The 18,281-nt window shown below is 38.1% G+C and overlaps 1 protein-coding gene across 1 annotated transcript in view; it reads left to right on the top strand.

The window, feature by feature from the left end:
* Positions 1-18,281, top strand: part of LOC122671418 — a 60,755-nt gene that overhangs the window by 9,891 nt on the left and 32,583 nt on the right. Inside the window, exons 3-15 of the mRNA XM_043868615.1 lie at positions 1,255-1,607; positions 1,752-1,851; positions 1,929-2,006; positions 2,109-2,168; positions 2,265-2,369; positions 3,254-3,364; positions 6,412-6,453; positions 6,700-6,801; positions 6,913-7,088; positions 14,508-14,800; positions 14,892-15,013; positions 15,308-15,350; positions 15,469-15,560. Coding sequence (XP_043724550.1) covers positions 1,255-1,607; positions 1,752-1,851; positions 1,929-2,006; positions 2,109-2,168; positions 2,265-2,369; positions 3,254-3,364; positions 6,412-6,453; positions 6,700-6,801; positions 6,913-7,088; positions 14,508-14,800; positions 14,892-15,013; positions 15,308-15,350; positions 15,469-15,560 — 1,677 coding nt within the window. The remainder of the gene's footprint in view (positions 1-1,254; positions 1,608-1,751; positions 1,852-1,928; positions 2,007-2,108; positions 2,169-2,264; positions 2,370-3,253; positions 3,365-6,411; positions 6,454-6,699; positions 6,802-6,912; positions 7,089-14,507; positions 14,801-14,891; positions 15,014-15,307; positions 15,351-15,468; positions 15,561-18,281) is intronic.

The following is an 18,281-nucleotide window of genomic DNA, read 5'->3' as shown; positions in this document are numbered from 1 at the left end:
GTTTAATGAACATAAAATGCCATGAAATACTCTTAAAAGCATTGTTAAAATCTTAAGAACCCTCCTTAAGTCACAGTTTTGGTGAAAAGTGAGCTGGCAAATTTTTTTCTTTCTTTTTCAATGATGAGTAACATCAATTCTATTGAATAAAACTAGAGTAAGAATGATGCAGGACCAGTTTGGGTTGGGTCTGGTTTGGTTCAAATTCTGCTTCAAACCATGGCCTGGTCAAAGAGATAGTTCAGATCTGATTTTTTGAACCAGGTAAGTTTTATCCAATATGTGGGGCCTAGTTGGAAGTTTCTATATCTTCAGTTCCAAGGATTCCACATTTCTTGGAATCTTATCTTCCGCAAACCGTGGGGCTTAGTTGGAGTCTTGCCTTTATTTTGTCATTGAAGTGATTGTAATTGGCTGGATTAGGGACTCTATGAGTCCAGCCATGATTTAAGTAGTTTTCTTCTATTTTATTTAGTTTTATGGTCTGTTTAGGATGCTCCACATAGCATGCGCATGGTAGAGTTTGACTGTTATCAGTCACCCTTGTTTTTAGGATGTTTAATTCAATCAAGGACTCTCCAAATACTGTCTACGATTGGAGATATAGACCACGGAAAATATGAATGTGAACAACAACAAGAAACATACTTGCCCCATTAGCATGCATATAATGGAGCAACGATTTCTGGTTTGTCTTTTTTTCTTTTACTTATTTCCTTTTTAGATAAGGTTAGTTTGATTCTTATAAATATATGTAAACTTAACAGCCCCCTACGATTTGATGATGGAATACAAGTTTTTTTTTTTGGCATTTTAGTGAGATTGAGATTTCCCTCTCTCTCTTCTCTTCATTCAAATGACTCCCTTTCTTCTCTATCCTTGCGGCTCAATTGCTTGCTGTCTCTTTCATTCTATCTTTAAAGAAAACCCACCACAACAGATCGATCGATTTGATCTGCATCAAAGAGCCCTCCATGGGGAAGCAAATCCTAGATCAGGCCCAACCATCGTAATAATAACCAAGGAATACAGTACCCTGTAGTATTTCTCTTGTGAAACATGTGTTTACCTTTGACTTACAGTTTTTGTCCCCTGATGGTTTGTTACCTTGTTCTCTCTTGGATCACTTGAATCATGGAGTTTTGGGACACAGATTTTTGTTTGCCTCTAAGGCCGTCTATACTATCATATGCTCTCCTTTATTGATAAATAATTATTCATCCAACTAAATAAAAGAGCCTGTCCTTTTGGCAGAAATCAGATGATTCTTCTGTTCTAAGACCTCATTCAGATGGTTTAAGTGAGCATATTCTGGGACCCTACAAACCCCGTCAATCTGTTTCACCTGTAGAGAATCAAGAAGATAGGTTCAGATGGATGGATAATACTTCGTCACTTGGCCTGCATGGTACACTAGTTCTTAACCAAAATACAGTGCCAAAAAATGGGGATCCTGCCATGCAGAGTCGGTCAGAAAGCCGGTACTACTCTGAGGGTAACAAGGTAAATGGAAATTTGAAGGTACTTTCTGGTGCACAGGCAGCTGGAGACAGTGCTGGATATTCCCAGTTTTCCTCCCCATCTTCAAGATCTTTTTCTCCTACCAGGTACTCCAAACCATATACAAAGCGATATAACTTGAATGTTTTGGTTCCCATGTCGAGTTTTCTATGTGGTCTGTCAAAAAGAGGAATGGAAGTTTGTAAAGTACTTTCTTTCCCCTCAAGAATAACTTCAATTGTTTCTTTTAGGTACCAAAGGGAAGGGGATTGTGATCCCAAGTTTAACTTATCCGGACAAAGGCTGATGCCAGTATCTGAAGCCAATAACTGTAGCAGCCTTTGGAAACAGGTATGACAAATTTGTGCAGATTTGACTGCATAATTTGATGTAATTATTTGATGGGCAGGATACTATCTTTGTTGCAGGATCTTGTGCTTAAGGTTCGCGAGCATGAAGAAGAGATTATGCATCTGCGGAACCATCTTGCTGAGTATTCCAGCAAGGTAAAATAATGTGTCTGGTTTTTTACTGTTTCCCAGGTATTTAGTTTGAATATCATGCTTGGTTCCATATTAACTGAAGGCACCGACTCATGTTGTTTATAGGAAATACAAATACGTAATGAGAAATATGTCCTGGAAAAACGAATTGCCTACATGCGTTTGGTAAGTGAATGTTTTGCTTGAACCTCCTGCCTTTACGGTGTTTAATATGTGTGCAATTTTTGAACTGATTTTGTTTTTCCTGATGCTTGCATTTAGGCATTTGATCAGCAGCAGCAAGACCTGGTTGATGCGGCATCAAAAGCTCTTTCATACAGACAAGATATAATTGAGGAAAACATACGTCTTACCTATGCGTTGCAGGTACTTGTTTATTTATTTTTAATTCTTAGGATTCGGTTGAAGTACCTTGTACTGATATAACAGAAGCATTTATTTTTTTTATTATTGTTCGCCTGATGAATAGCAAGTGAAATTTAAGAAAAGAAAGGGGGAATTCAAGTAGGGTTGGGAAGTAATGAGAAAGCAATCAAGGTTATAATAGCAATTCAAGTAGTTATAAACAATTTCTTTCCTTTTTAGCGCTTCCCAACTAACACTGTTGTAGTAAACTTACCCTGTAAGCCTGTTCTCACAATAAAGTTTCTGTTGTAAGAAATAAGAATTTGTTGATAGGTAGTCCAAATATTCCTGACTTTTGCAAGTATTAATAAATCTCCAAACTCCCATATAATCATCTTCCTCATCTTTAAAGAAGTCCTGGAGATCCACTCCTCTGAGTGATGATTTTTTTCAAAGTTTTCTATACATAATAATTTTATTCGATTGAATGTGGAAAGCCCAGCAAAGAGACATACTAGTACATCACTGTAAAGTATTAACAAGAGAGAAATTAGATAACATATGCTAATGAATTGGATTAAAGATGTTCCATATCAGCACCCTTTCTAGCTAATTCATCTCCTTAAGATTGATTTTTCGGTTCTGCAGTCCATGTGTTATATCTTTTCCCATGATGAGATTTACTGCACTACTTTTAATGTCCTTTTACACATCAGTTTGAGTGAGATGATTTTTGTTTCTTGCTCTCGTACAGCTCGGTAATCTATTAGTCGTTTTAGCAATATGTTCTCTATAACAGTGCAAATTTGAACAAGGGACTAGGTTTAGGATTCAATTTTTCTAGCCATATTTTTAGCTTGATCAAACTAAAATAAAATTTGAGACTTGTTTTCTGTTTCTTTCAGGCTGCACATCAGGAAAGATCAACATTTGTCTCATCTTTGCTTCCTCTCCTGGCAGAGTATTCTTTGCAGCCGCCTGTGCCTGATGCCCAATCTATAGTTAATAATCTGAAGGTCTGCATGATAATCATGATATCCTTACTTTCTTGATTATTGATGTAGTGTTCATGCTTTAAATACTATTTGTTACTCTCTAATTGGATGATCATATTTTATTTATATATTATGGGTATGATTCTGCTTTAAAGTAGATCATACCAAACTGACATTTTGAATCTAACTGGCTTCAAGATGCATGGAATTGGTTTTTATTGATAATTGTTCTTAGAAACCATGTGTGCTTAAAAAGCTCACTTATGTTCTTACATCATGATTGGTCTGATTATATACATACTAGAACATTGCATCATTTTGTTGTCAACATCTAAGTAATCATTAAGTGGATTTAAATGGGATGGTGAATATAACTGCCGGAACACCAAATTTGAAAAGCAGCGAAGGTTTGGAACACTTGTTTTGGTTAGAGGGTAACCATCCACAGTTGTATAACTCTCCATTATATAACCCAGGGTCATATGGGTGATTTGATGTTTATGGTGATAACTGAATGAGCCACCATGTATGTGTAAGCATTATTTAGTAATGGCCCACAACCGGTATATACATGTCCCTCATCAACCATATGACCCATCAGTATATTATTATCAGTGGTCAAACCATTTTTCAAAATATTGGCTTTTCACCCCATTTCTCACAGCATTATTTTTGTCATGAACTCAGTTTTGGATGAAATTTATGATAGCAGCAGAGGGTGGCATGGCCTACATGCTTAACTTTTTTGTTTGCCACCTAAAGCCTCATACTGTAGCTTGGATGAAATGACCCATGTGGCATACTGGTTCCCATATATGTCAAATGCTTCTACTCATATCTATCTCTCTTTTCTGTGTTTAGCAGAGCCACACAAGATAGTAGCGATGAATGATATAACTCTTGGCGCTGGTTTATTTATTCTTGGACTTTGTCTATCTAAATGTATTTTTATTTTTGCAACTCTATTTAAATTGAGGGAGAAGGTTTCCTGGTCACTGGTACAAGTAAAGGAATCTATGGACGACTACATATTTCTTCCTTGTGGCTGGTTGGATGAGGCTGAACTTTTCTGGACGTGTAGACCCAAGGTCCCCTGCTCACATGTCAAGTTTCAGCTCAACGGAGTTGGCCAAGTGGCAAAACAGAGCATCGAAAAATCCAGGACTATGGAGAGGGTGCATAGACTACCGAGAGGATGCGTTGGAGTCTATGATGTCATTTGAGTCGAAAATTTCACATATGGCCAATCTGGACCATTCTTAAATATCCAATGGTAGGGATTGCCGATCCATTATTAATATATGGGTTGGTGTTTTCTGTGGGGGGAGCATGGCCCTTGCATGTGCAGGGGGCCAATGAGAGCACGCATGTTAGCATCATGGGGGGGGCGGGGCGGTCATTTCTCCCCCCTCTGTCTCTGGGCGTGGGCGCTACACTCCCCCACATAGAACTTTTCTCCTTTATATATTTATATCTCGGAGTGGACTAAGGCATCAATCTGAACTCCAAGCCACTTGCTTGGGAACAAATGCTTCCTTAGCAGCTTGCTGGAGAAAAATCAAGGCCTTAGAATTTGAAAATTCATCCCTCCAAACGGATAAAGGTTTGAACCTATGAATCTATCCAGCTTTACCCTTCTTGGAAAAAGGTTCTCATCTGATAAATCTTGATCTGCCGCCGGCATTGATAACGATAGTTTGAATTCCTACTCTGGTTTGAGAAGATTTTCAGTTTTGCTTGTCTCTCTTGCCCTTGAATAGCCACTAAAAGAATTCAAGCATCATCCTTCCATGTAGCAAAACTAGGTGGTTGTTCATAAATTCCTTTACTTCAGAAAAACTTTTTCCTTTTGCATCGTTGAACTGTCATTATTTAGGAAAGGATAGAGAGAAAGGTATGGTCAAAGAGGGGAAAGAAGCATATTGTGCCATCTCTAATGCACAGGGTCCTCACTTTTCATGAGAAAGGATTTCTTATTTTTAGTGCTTCCTCTGAAGGGCAATTCTGGTCATTGAGTTTTATTTCGCTCATCTTTTCCTTGTATCATTTCTCTTCATTTTCACGTTGTTTTTATCTTTTCCTTTCCCTTGTTTCTAAACCTAATGTGCTCTTCTTCCTTCTTTGCAATGTTTACTGGTGGTCCAGTGATTGCCCTTTGTCTTCAGAATTGTTTTTGACAGTCCCATTTTGAAATCCCAAACCTGCAGTTCCTGTGGAAAGCTTCATTGACACTAATAGGAGAAAACCAGGAAGCAGGACTTGCTACAACGCCTATGATCCAGCTGTCTAGGGAATTTTTTTTATTTTGTTTTACTTTCTTTGTGGTGATTGTAGAGTAGGCCAAAAGTAAAGATTTCTTTGTGTTAGAGAGTCAAATGTGGGTTGTATCACAGATTTGAGCCTAGAGACTTTCACTTTTGCCGGTTCCTGTTAGTAGGGTTTTGTTTTTGTGTGTGTGTGTGTGTGTATGGGGGGGGGGGTATGTGTAGATTCAGAGGTAAAAGTCCTCAATTCTGTTAGGTGATCTGAGAATTTGAGAGGTAAAACCTATACAAGGAGAAAGTAGGTTTTCACAAAATATCTGTTACCAATAATTTAGCCAATAAACTGAAAGCATGGTACTAAATCTCGTTTCGTTTCGGTGTTTCGGTCTGACCGAAATTTCCGAAATATGGTATTTTTCTGTGGGTGTAAAATGCCAAAATGATCGAGATTTTCGAAACGAGATTACCGAAATTACCGAGATTTCCTAAATTTCCGAAACGAGATGACCGAAATTTCCGAAATATTCGAAATATTGCACGTGACACTTTTAGTGACTTTTTCAATATCTCGCGATATATCGTGAGTCCACGATATTTCGTCGATATCTCACGAGATATCGTCGAAATATGGTATTTTTCCATTTCGGATTGGTATCGTATCTCGGACAGCTCGAGATATACGAAATTTGGCGAAATATCGTGAGATTTTGAACTATGACTGAAAGTGCTTTGGAATGCTGCACATAATTGCTTCCATACAAATACATGAATAGTATCTTACCTGATTTGGCTTTCCTATTGCAGGTTCTGTTTAGACATTTGCAGGAGAAACTCCTTGTTACTGAGGTATACTGCATACTTGATGGGTCACAATGAAATGCCAAAACTATTCAGGGGTTTACCTGTAATTGGATGCCCAAGGCTTTTCTGTTTTGGAAAAATTAGCTTACTCTATGATGATTTTGAGATCCAGAAACATGCACGAGGCTCCCGCCACTGCGGGATCTAGCTGTATTACATCTTTGCTATGCTGGAAATAGGTCGGCTCATTTCAGGGCTTTAATTTTTTCCTTCTTTATATTCATGTGGCAGACCAAGTTAAAGGAGTCTCAGTATCAGTTAGCTCCATGGCGGTCTGATGCATTTCCTCCAACCTCACCAGTTCTTTCCCTTAATGCGGTACTGACTACTTCAGTATGATCATCTGTCTTTGTATACTTTCTCTGTCTGCTTCATAATGTGTTGCTCATCTTCTTTCTTTTATCACTTAGTGGCCGTGCTTAAATTCTTATGTTTCTGTTTTAGAACAAAAATGGGCTTGAACTGGTGCCTCAGCCAACATACCCTCATGGGCAGACACCAATATCTTCTCCTTCTAATGTTCAGACAACCACAGGTTGGGCCCCATTACCTTTCAGTGCTGTCAATACAAAAAATCTGGATCTGGATAATTTGGGAAGGTCTTCCCCTTCTGCAGGCAGGTAAATGAAGTGTAAATATCACAACTAATTCATTTGTTGGTTTATCTACTTGATCTGATATTTTGTGCATGAATTGTATTCTTATGTAACCTTAACCAGAAATATTGTGATGGATCTTTTTATTGCTGAACAATGTAAGAATCCAAATATGTGGGAAATGGTAAAACAGAATATACTCCTGCTTGCAGGCCAATAAGCTCCAATACACCATTCTTTAGTTGGAATGAAACTTTTGCCTTCACCATTGACCCAAGGATTATGATCAATTAATTGAAGTGATGAAATAATAGACATAGGCTGATATTGGAAAAGGTTTTGTTTCAGGAGGAAGCATGAGGATGTTGCTCAAACCTCTACTTCAATTAACGAGCTTCCAGTAAATATTAGAGGTTAGAAAAATACTCCTTGTCAATAAAATGGCTTGTTAAACATTGTATTTTGGGATAGAGGGGGTGTCTTTTATGCCTTGTTCTCTATTTCCTATATATCATTATACTAGTTCCAACTAGACACGGTAATTTTACGGAAGAAAGTTTGTGGCTAAATGGTACATGTTAACTATTATAAAGGTTAACCACAGGGGGGACTTTTTGTGATTGTTCTTTCTTATTTTGTGTTTACGTGTAAATAAAGAAACATAAGCTGGGGGAGTTCCTTGTAATCAAGGTACTAAAACTTGGAACTCGACCCTGGGAAAAATCGAGATCTCGGTCGAGTTGGTGCATTTTTTTTTCCAACTAGAAACCTGGTTTCGGTGGGTTTTAGACCTAGTTTGGGTCTGAAACTTGGTACTCAGCCTATTTTAGGCCATTTAAACACAATGGCACCATCAGATTTTGCAAAAACAAAGTCCAAATAGGAGTTTCACTTAGTGGGAGACCAGGACAAACACTTACTTATGCCAGAAACCAGGACAGACACAGGACAAACACTTAATTATGTCTAATATCAAAACTAAGCTTTCCAACAAGTCCAAGATTGCTTAAATCTGATTTATATTAAAGCAGTTATGTACCGTTCAAACTTAATTTAGTGTGCGTGAATTCTGTCAAAATCGCTCTAAATGAAAATATTTTTTTTGGATATCAAAACAAAGGAATATTTTACCGCACTTTTGGTTTTTAGCAATGTTTTACCATATTAAGATTTATGGAATTTTTAGATTTGAGAAAAACCACAGCATTAGAAAGTTGAAAATTGCACCTACAGTTGAAAATCCAGTTTTTGTTCTTGAATTGGGGTGTTGACTTTTTTTCTTTTTGGAATTTTATTTTTTAACTATTTTTATTGGATTCAAATAGGGGGGTATTTGCTTATTTATGAATAATATCTTAAGTAAATGAAATACAAATACAAAAACATTTACTTAAATCATATTAGGCATAAATAAGTGTCTGTCCTGGATTCTGGCATAAATAAGTGTCTGTATACCAAGGTTTGCATAGATAGTTGTTTGTATACCAAGATTTTCCACCGAGATCTCGAGATCTGGCACTCATTTAAAGGAGTTTTGGTCGAGATTCTCGAGATCTCACCGAGATCTCGCTCGAGTTGTTGCACTTTTTCAACTTGTATGCCATCTTGTCTCGACCCCTTAGAAAACTGAGATCTCCACCAAGATCTCGTGAGATCTCGCGAGTTCTCTATCCATGCTTATAATTAGTCATATTATTATCATTATAAATAAAAGTTACTGCTGCCGATTGGATGTAATCTATTTTCTTCTTATTGGCTAGCTTCTCTCCTCTCACATGGTATCAGAGCAGATATAATCAAGATTTACAACCCCTATTGAATCTGTTTTGAGAGTCTTCAAGGAAGATGTGTGATATTTGCTGCAATCATTGCTGCTGATTGTGCTATGCATTGATTGATCATGAGATCTGATCAAGAAAACTGAAGTTTGATCCTGATTGGGATCATCAGATGTTGTTCTATGTTGTTTCTTGAAGTTTCTTGGAGGTTTCTTGTAGTTCTTGAACTCTTCCACAACTTTGAATCAAACTGATGGATCATGATCAAAGTTTGCAAGTTTGTTCACCATATATGAACTCACCTTCAACCAGAAGATTGTTCAGACCAGACCTTGAAAGTCTGATCTTAGTTTCTCCCTGCAGCTAGTTTTCTCCTTGCGTGATGGATCTATTTCTGGTTGCTATCTTTGTTCTGAATCTGGTACTCTGTCTCTCTGCTATGAGTTCTACTTGAAATAGGAGACTGCAGGAACTTGTCATCCATCCACTGGATTGACCTACAGTTTTGATATAATAATGCAGAATTGATCTATTTACGCATATCATGGACGATATAACCAAGAAAATTCAAGACGAGATCTCGTGGTGTATCATGTATGCTCTTCGCTGGTGATATCGTTTTGGTGGATGAGATAAAAGAAGGGATTAACTCTAAGTTAGAGCTTTGGAGGTTAACCTTGGAAACAAGAGGCTTTAAGATTAGTAGAATGAAGATGGAGTATATGATGTGTAATTTTAGTCACACTGTGATGGATACTGATATGGCGCGAATTGAGGATAGAGAGACATCACAAAGTGACTATTTTAGATATCTGGGGTCAGTCATAAGTAAAGAGGGTGGCATAGAGGATAATGTTTCATAGAGAATTAAAATGGGATTTGGATGAAGTGGAGAGGTGCGTCTAGACTCCGGAGTGTTGTGTGACCGACTTATTCCTTTAAAGCTTAAAGGAAAGTTCTATAGAACTGTTGTATGACTGGCTATGATGTATGGGCAAAATGCTAGGCAGTGAAGAAGTGTCATATTGATAAGCTATGCGTAGCAGAGATGAGGATGTTAAGATGGATGTGTGGAAAAACAAGGAAGGATAAAGTACGGAATGATCGTATTACAGCGGACGTGGGAGTTGCCCCGATCAATGGCAAGCTCCGAGAGAGTCATTTAAGGTGGTATGGTCATATTCAATGGAGGCCTAGGAACGCCCCAGTAAGGAGGAGTGATATCATTCCGATTGAAGGAGCTAAAAGAGCTAGGGGTAGGCCTAAAATGACCATAGGAGAAGTGGTGAGGAATGACATGCATAGCCTAGGTCTTGTACCAAGTATGACCTTGGATAGAGCCTATTGGAGGGCAAGGATCCATGTAGCAGACCCCTGCTGTGAATGTCATGTTTCATACTACAGCCAAAGGTGTTCGAGATGATTTGAAAGAAAATTTTTCTCAAGACATGAACACATCCCGGGTATAGGACGGTTATGAAAAGATCGTTACTATAGTGCATTCAAGGATGTGGGAAGAAATGAGTATCTATCAACTTCTTACTAGTGTCTTAGACTTATTAAAATTTCAACGTGTAGAGTTTCAAGTGTCTAAATTTCTCTCCAGTTTGAATTCTTATATGCAACCTGTCAAATCTCAGATTCTTGCTTATGAGGAGGTTCCTTCCATGGATGAAGCATTTTGCCATATTCAGCGTATTGTGTCTCCCTCCCTCTCTAATCTGAATCACTTCCTTCTTCCAAAGGAAGTTCTGCCTTGATAGCTAGTGCCTAGTGGTTGTGTTTTTTTGTTTTGGATTCCCTGAAAGAGACCGTGGTTCATGGGGAGATCGAGGACGTGGTACTGGTAGTTGTGGAGGATAGAAAATTGATCATGCTTTGTGCCAGTGTTTGCACTATGGTAAGAGTAATCATCAATCATCATAGTTGGTATTGGCTAGGTGTCCAGGCACCTTGGTTGCCTTGTTGGCGTCACCTTCCCTCTAGTCTCCTCCAACGCCTTGGGTCGCCTAGACTCCTTGTCAACTATGATAGTCATACTGTTTACAAGTGTTGGGTAAAGTATGGTAAACGTTAATTGACACATCAATTTGCCAATACATCAGTCATTGATGGTAATTCTGAAGTGGTATTCCAAGCTTGGCATGAGTGATATTTATGCTCTAGCTTGAGGGGGAGATTAAATGCTAAGGGTTATAAAGGTTAACCGCAAGGGGTTTTTTGTGATCTTTCTTTCTTATTTTGGGCTTATGAGTAATTACACATAATATATGGAGCATGTTTCTTGAACTCGGTTTCGGTACTGGTTTTGCCCAGCCAAAAAAACCGAGTTGGTGCATTTTTTTTTTTGAACTCGGTTGATGGTTTCGGTGGGTTTTTGACCTAGTTTGGTCATGAAAGTTGGTATATAGTCTATTTTGGGCCATTTAAACATAATGACACTATCAGATTTTGAAAAATCAAAGTCTTAGAAGTTTGACTTAGTGGGAAACCAGGACAGACTTATTTATGCTAGAAACCAGGACAGGCACATATTTATGCCTAACATCATTTAACTTAAGATATTATTCATAATTAAGCAAATACCCCTCTATTTGAATCCAATAAAAATAGTTAAAAAATCAAATTCCAAAAGGAGAAAAAGTCAAACCGCAGGTCAAGAACAAAAACTGGATTTTCGGCGGTAGGTGCAATTTTCAACTTTTAAATGCTTGGGTTTTTCTCAAATAAAAAAATTCCATAAATCTTAATATGGTAAAACATTGCTAACAACCAAAAGTGCAGTAAAATATTTATTTGTTTTGATGTCTAAAAAAATATTTTCATTCAAAATGATTTTGACAGCATTCGGGCGCACCAGATAAGGTTTGACCGAAACATAACTCCTTCAATATAAATCAGATTTAAGCTTTCCAATAAATCCAAGATTGCTTAAATCTGATTTAAGCTTTCCCATAAATCCAAGATTGCTTAAATCTGATATTGTTAGCTGTTTTGAGAAACCCACTAGTGGTTTTGAATAAAGACGATGAAGTCATGAAATTAAAGACTATCCTTGATGTAGTTTGGACCACTCAAACCAGCATGAACCTAGATCTTAAAGTGGACCAGATTCATGGAGATCGAGCAGCCCCTTTAGATGGACCAGCCAGCACGCAGGAGCCAAGTATTTCCAGTTTTATTTACTTTATTATAGTCCTAGTTCCAGTAGGAGTTTTAGTTATTTAAGTAAGTTGTTCATTTAATTCTGAACTCTCTCAACTGTGCATGAGTGGTTTGCTTTTAGAGTTAAGTTTCCTATTTATGTTATGATTGTTAATAGTTAATAGGATTTTACTTTCATAGTCGGATTAGGACCATGGTTCGAGAACTCCTGACCTGGTTTTGCTCAGGCCAAAACCTGAGTTGGACCGAGATCTTGGTGAGTTGGTGACTTGGTGCACTTTTTTTTTTTTGAACTCGTTTGATGGCTTCGGTTGGTTTTTGACCTAGTGTGGTCATGGAACTTGGTATACAGCCTATTTTGGGCTATTTAAACACAATGACACTATCATATTTTCCAAAATCAAAGTCCAAGTAGGAGTTTGACTTCGGACCCTAGGTTAGTAGGTGAATCTTAGTACTAATACCCCTATTCTACACATAATTTAGTAATAGAAAGCAATCAAAGCATACAATAAATGTAAATCAACTTAAATAAGCATTTGAAATGTAAAAATGTAAAATACATCAATCTTAACATAGACCTCTATCCAGATCATTTTGGCAATTGGATTTGCCTTGAAAATAAAGCCTCCATGCACAGCAATATTGATCTTTAGCTTAATCTTCACCAGCTGGCCATGGGGCCCACCAAATCTGGCCATTATCTCCTCCTTAGCCAGCAAGGAAATCTAGGAAATATCTCTATTGAACTGCTGGACGATGTGGCAGAATGGGCTGGCATATGTTACTCCATATGGGTTGGAATAAACCCTGAATTTGGGGCCGATACATCCCTACCTTGGCCTACCGAGAGTCCTTTCTGCATCAATAGAGGTAAAACTTCAATCTAAGAAGACAATCCATAATCAACCAGAGTTGCAGAGGTAAAGCTTTTATTGGAGAAGACAACGACAGCGACAGTCTTAAGAGGAGGGTTCCTAGCCATTGATGTGGTCTTAATAGACGTAGACTGTTAAATTTGTAACAAGATGTTTTGATTCTAAAAACCACTTCTGGTTTTCAGAACTGCTGTGTTTTGGACGATGGTCCAGATTTTATATTGCTTTTACTGAGGATTAGAAACTGGGCATGGCATGTAAAGTACTGGATCCGGGTGGTGTGAAAGTTTTTCCATTTTTCTTTACACTGGTAATGCAAGAGTCGATCTCGAACCAGGGAAACCAGCGGGAGATAGATTGCAGCCAGGATCAACATGATAAGGAACAAATTAAATAACTAAATCTCTTTTTTTTTTTGTTGTTGTTGTTTTCTATTACATCTGAATGGAGAATATAAAGGATAAGAAGAAAGGAGAAGAAGCTAAAGAAGAGAAGGGGGGGGGGGGGGGTAGGGGAATGGCTCTCTCAGCCTGGGTCTCTCTCCCACAGCTATCCCAGCTGTTGAAACATGGAATTTCTCCCATAATTGATGGCAACAAGGCCGGAAAAGTCTTTTCTCCAAATCTTATCCTTCCTTACAATAGGAGGTCTATTAATAGCTTAGGCAAGCTTACAAAATAGAAGGTTGAAAATAGAAAATTAAATAGAAACTAACTAAAAATAGAAAGTAGGAAATAGAAACTACTAAACCTAGCAACTAGTGACAATGGCAACTTATTGAAAATAAACTGAGTAGAATTAGAAACTACTAAAGCTTTATATATCAGCCTTCTAAAACAATAGGAAGGACACTGAAATAGCAACTGAATAAACCTGAAACTATTAGGAAGCAATAAAATCTGTTTTGTCTTGCTATCTTCAGTGGGCCCCACAGAATCTCAATTATTTGCTTGGACTTCCTTCTCCATTCAAGGCTTATGGACCCATAACAATGTTCATGTGAATAGTAGTTCGGGTACTGTTCTGTTCATGTGAACAGTAACTCTCTTTTTTTGGGGGGGGGGAACAGAGAAGTAGTTCGGGCTGCTTTAGGTGACACTTGATCGAACCAACAAAAACTTGCCACATCATCAGATCAGGCTGCCTCTCACAGCAGTCGAATCCACAACCTTCCTGGGCTGGTTTTGGGGCTTTTTCCTGCGGGTACATATGGACTTGTGATCTACATCAACTGGTTTCACCAGGAAATTTTCCTTTTACATGGTTTTTTCTGAGGGAACAAACTGAATTTAAAGGAATAAATGATAATGGAAAAAGAGAAGTATAAAGGTCTGTAGCTATAACCTGTGGGAGAAAGAAGAAACTAATAGCTGCTATATCCAATAAACTCACGTCTCCTATGAACTCCTTGCTTGAAAAGGTCATCCACAATAATTAGGGATCTCATTTCGTCGGAAATCTTGGGTACCATCAATATTCGCAAGTTTATGGGAATCTTTGTGAATATTTTTTATGATTGCTGGTGTTATATTTGTTTGTGGGACGCTTGGATGCTGTGTAGTAGTACAATATTACTGATCTTAACAGACGTGTTTCTGGCTTATTTTCTTCTATAATTCTAGGAATTCTGCAGCCCAAGATGTACCTTCACAACTTTTGGTTTCTAATCGTGATTCTCATGGCACACGTTTTGCTGAAGAGGCCAACAACAAACAGCTCTCTTTTAACGATATTGTTAGTGGCAATGAGATGGATGATCCAGATGCCGCTGGTCACCAGAGTGCGAGAGATCCTTCTTCCAATTGGGGGTCTGGAAACTCTCCTTATATGACGCCTACGCATGATGATCCACATTCTGCATTTCCTCCTTATTTACCACCAGTACTGGAGGAACCTTCTTCCTCGTTTTCTGAAGGTAAAATTTTAAAAACTTTCAGCTTTTGGTCTTTGTATGAACGTATTTTTGTTGGCTTTCTGTTGATTATTTAGTGTATTCCAATTTTCAGCTGCAGAAGATGATCCTCTACCAGCCATAGAAGGACTTCAAATTTCAGGAGAAGCTTTTCCTGGTCGAGAACTTCAGACAAGTGGCTACTCCATTAATGGAACAACCAGTTGTAACTTTGAGGTAGGGTTGAGGACTTGTTGATTATGCTTTGAATGCATATCATTTATTTTTGGCTCTTTTTTGGGGACCTCCAGTGCACATTTATGATCAAACACTCAATGATTTATGAAAACAGTTCATGTGTCTGGTCGAACACTGGCACTGTACACACACGGAAGCCCCCCCCCCCCCCCCAAAAAAAAAAAAAAAAAAAGAGAAAAAGGTAGGGTGTTCCTTAGAGTGCCTTGTTTTGGAAAATGTTTTGTTTTCTTTAACCAATCTCTTAAAATCTTGCTTTACTCTTCATGTTACCAGTGGGTACGCCATTTGGAAGATGGGTCTGTGAAATACATTGAGGGTAAGACATTTTCCTTTCCTCCCCCACTACGTCTGTAATATCTATTTACACATTTTTGGGGTGTCTCCTTTTCGGATTTAAATTGAAAATCCGAGTCTTAAAAAGCATTTGGCTACAGGGGCAAAGCAACCTAATTATTTAGTTACTGCGGATGATGTTGACTCATACCTTGCTATTGAGGTCCAACCTTTGGATGACAGGAAGCGCAAGGTACTCCATGTGGCCTAAATTCCCATTCTGCGTAATTATGATGATTGATTTTCTTTTCTTTTCCTTTTCTTTTTGTGGTGATTGATGTTTATGATACATTGCGACCCACTAGATAGAAATAAGAGTATCTGAAAAATTAGGTGGACGGTATCGTATCACGTAATTACATATTGTGCATTTTGACACAATGTCGATAGGGGGTCCAAAATATGAAAGTTGAGGCACTATGACTTGACTTGTTTGCATCAACTACCATGACAGGTTATTTGTGTCTTGTGCATGTTAAAGGCAACTGCAAACTGTATTTGCTTGCATATGCATGGATTCCTCTTCCTAGACTGAAACTTCAATTTACAAAATGGCTGGATATTACGCTGTCCCCCAAAGCGAAAGTATTTTGAAACATGATACCCTATGATGTTAGCTGGACCATATGGAGTGAAAGAAATAGACAAACATTCAATGGAAAGAAAAGATCCATCCTCAAAATCTGCTATCTGATTAAGCTGTTGCTTAAATACATTTTTCGTTTGTTTTGTGTATAAGCTGCACCAATGCACACTGTTACCTTTTCTTTCTAATAGATGTATACCGTGTGTATATTGTTCGCTATTAAATGACTTCTTTTTCCGTTTCTGATCACCAAAAAAAAAATAAAATAAGGGGCCTAAGTTATTGGGCCACAATTTATCTCTAGAAAATCTCTAATCTAGGTAGGATGCATGTCAATAAGTTTGCGGCTATCTCCAACTTCCATTTTGGCATACTACTTTTGTCTCATTTTTTGCTTTTGGATTTATGGGGCCTGCAGGCTACTAAATATGTTATATTCAATGTGAAACATAGTCTCAGGTCTTATTCTATGCTACACAGTCGTTTTTGTTTCCACTGCTTTATCCTTGTCAATTATGAGTATTTGAAAAGTTGAACCAGTTAAACATTTCTTGATCATTATAAGCTCCTTTATACATTCTTCCTTATTTGGCATGAAGTTGACGCTAATTGTTGTCTTGTTGGTTTGATTTTTGTTGGTCTTGGTTTTGAAAGACCAAGTTCTTATTTCTATAAGTTTGTCTTGTCTGAAGACAAAACTGCTGCTAATATTGCGTATTTGCTTTTGATTGGTCCCTATTGGAACCTTAGCTCACGGTCTGTGTCGATCTCCACTGTGAGAAACCCCCTACAGTAGTACTACTTAGCAGCTTAAACAACAACACACATTATAAGCATCACCGTGCCTTGTTAACAGCATAGAAAGAGAACTCGGTCGAAACCAACCAAAACCACCGAGATATCTCGGTTTCGCAAGAAACCGGGATGAGTTAAGGTGGGAGTTTAAAAAGTATAGGGTTTCGGTTGGTTTCAATTGGTTTCGGTCGAAACTGGTCGAAACAAATTGAACCGACCCAAACCGCCATATAAAAATGACAAGTTTCGATCGAAACTTGCCATTTCTCGCAAGTTTCGATCGAAACATACACTCTCAATGGTTTCGACACATGGAGTTGGAGTTTGGCTCAAAAGAGAGGTTTCTTCGTTTGGTGCGTCTACATGCTACATCAACTCTCTTAATTCAGTGTTTGAACCTCTTTTCTCAAAGGTAATAGGTATATGGATATGGGCGTAGGTTAGGTGCTGGGTCATCCTTTGTCGACAGTATCTTTGGGTATCCATCCCAGCCATGTGTGTCGGCTCCAACTTCTTACGGTCCCAGCCCTTCCCTAGGTTGGGATATCTTATACAAGTTGATGATAGGGCTTATAGATGGGCAGTTATGGACTATTAGAACAATTGAGCCCAAGGCATGTCATGGGATATATATGTGGTACATTCAGAGGAACAACTTCAAAATATTCAGTGGTACGCAGCTTGTGGATTGGACCCACCAAGAAACTCTGCATGGAATTGAGAAAGGAGGAACACCTTAATGTTTTATTTGGATAATATGTATTATTCATTGTTCTTGTACTTTAACTTTATGTAAATTAAGTATTTATAATACCAGGTTTAGTGTATCCTTTAGCGTACACTAGTAAACTTGGGTCAATAACCATAAGTATCATTTTGAGTGTTTTTTTGGGGAAAATAGTTCATGCATTGTGTTTAGAATGTAAAAAATAGGCTCTGTACAAAAAATCAGACCTAAAACACCATTTTTGGGCCTTGAAACCACAGCCTCTAGTTGGCTGGGAAAAAGTACCAGGTTTTGACCATTTCTCGGTTTCAGGCTGGTTGAAAGCAGGTCAAAACCAGAGATTTAGAACCTTGGTTAACAGTCACCATAGCTACTAAACAGAACCACCGCTATATTTTCAACTCCCCTTCAAACTGTTGCATAAATATTGCCCATGCCCAGTTTGGAACAACCTTCAAGGAAAGCTGGATGAAACAACGCCTTGGTGAACATATCATCAGGTGACTCTCAGAACCAAGAACCGGTGTAGCAATCAATTTCTTCATCAGAGCATCCCTCACAAAATGACAGTCAACCTCAATGTTCTTAGTGTGCTAAAGAAAAACAGGATTCCTTGCAATATAGATGGCTGTCTAGTTATCACAAAACATATCATTAAGCTTAATAATTGGAAACCCAAGTTCCTGAAGAAGAGACTTCAACCACATTAACTCCGTTATAATATGAGCCGTAGCTGTTGCTACTATGGTATGTTTCTTACTCCTCCAAGTAACATGATTTCCACCAACAGAAGCACAATAACTAGT

The sequence above is a fragment of the Telopea speciosissima genome, chromosome 8, assembly GCF_018873765.1.
Source record: "Telopea speciosissima isolate NSW1024214 ecotype Mountain lineage chromosome 8, Tspe_v1, whole genome shotgun sequence".
Lineage (NCBI taxonomy): Eukaryota > Viridiplantae > Streptophyta > Magnoliopsida > Proteales > Proteaceae > Telopea > Telopea speciosissima.
This window is presented reverse-complemented; position numbering and strand designations above follow the sequence as displayed.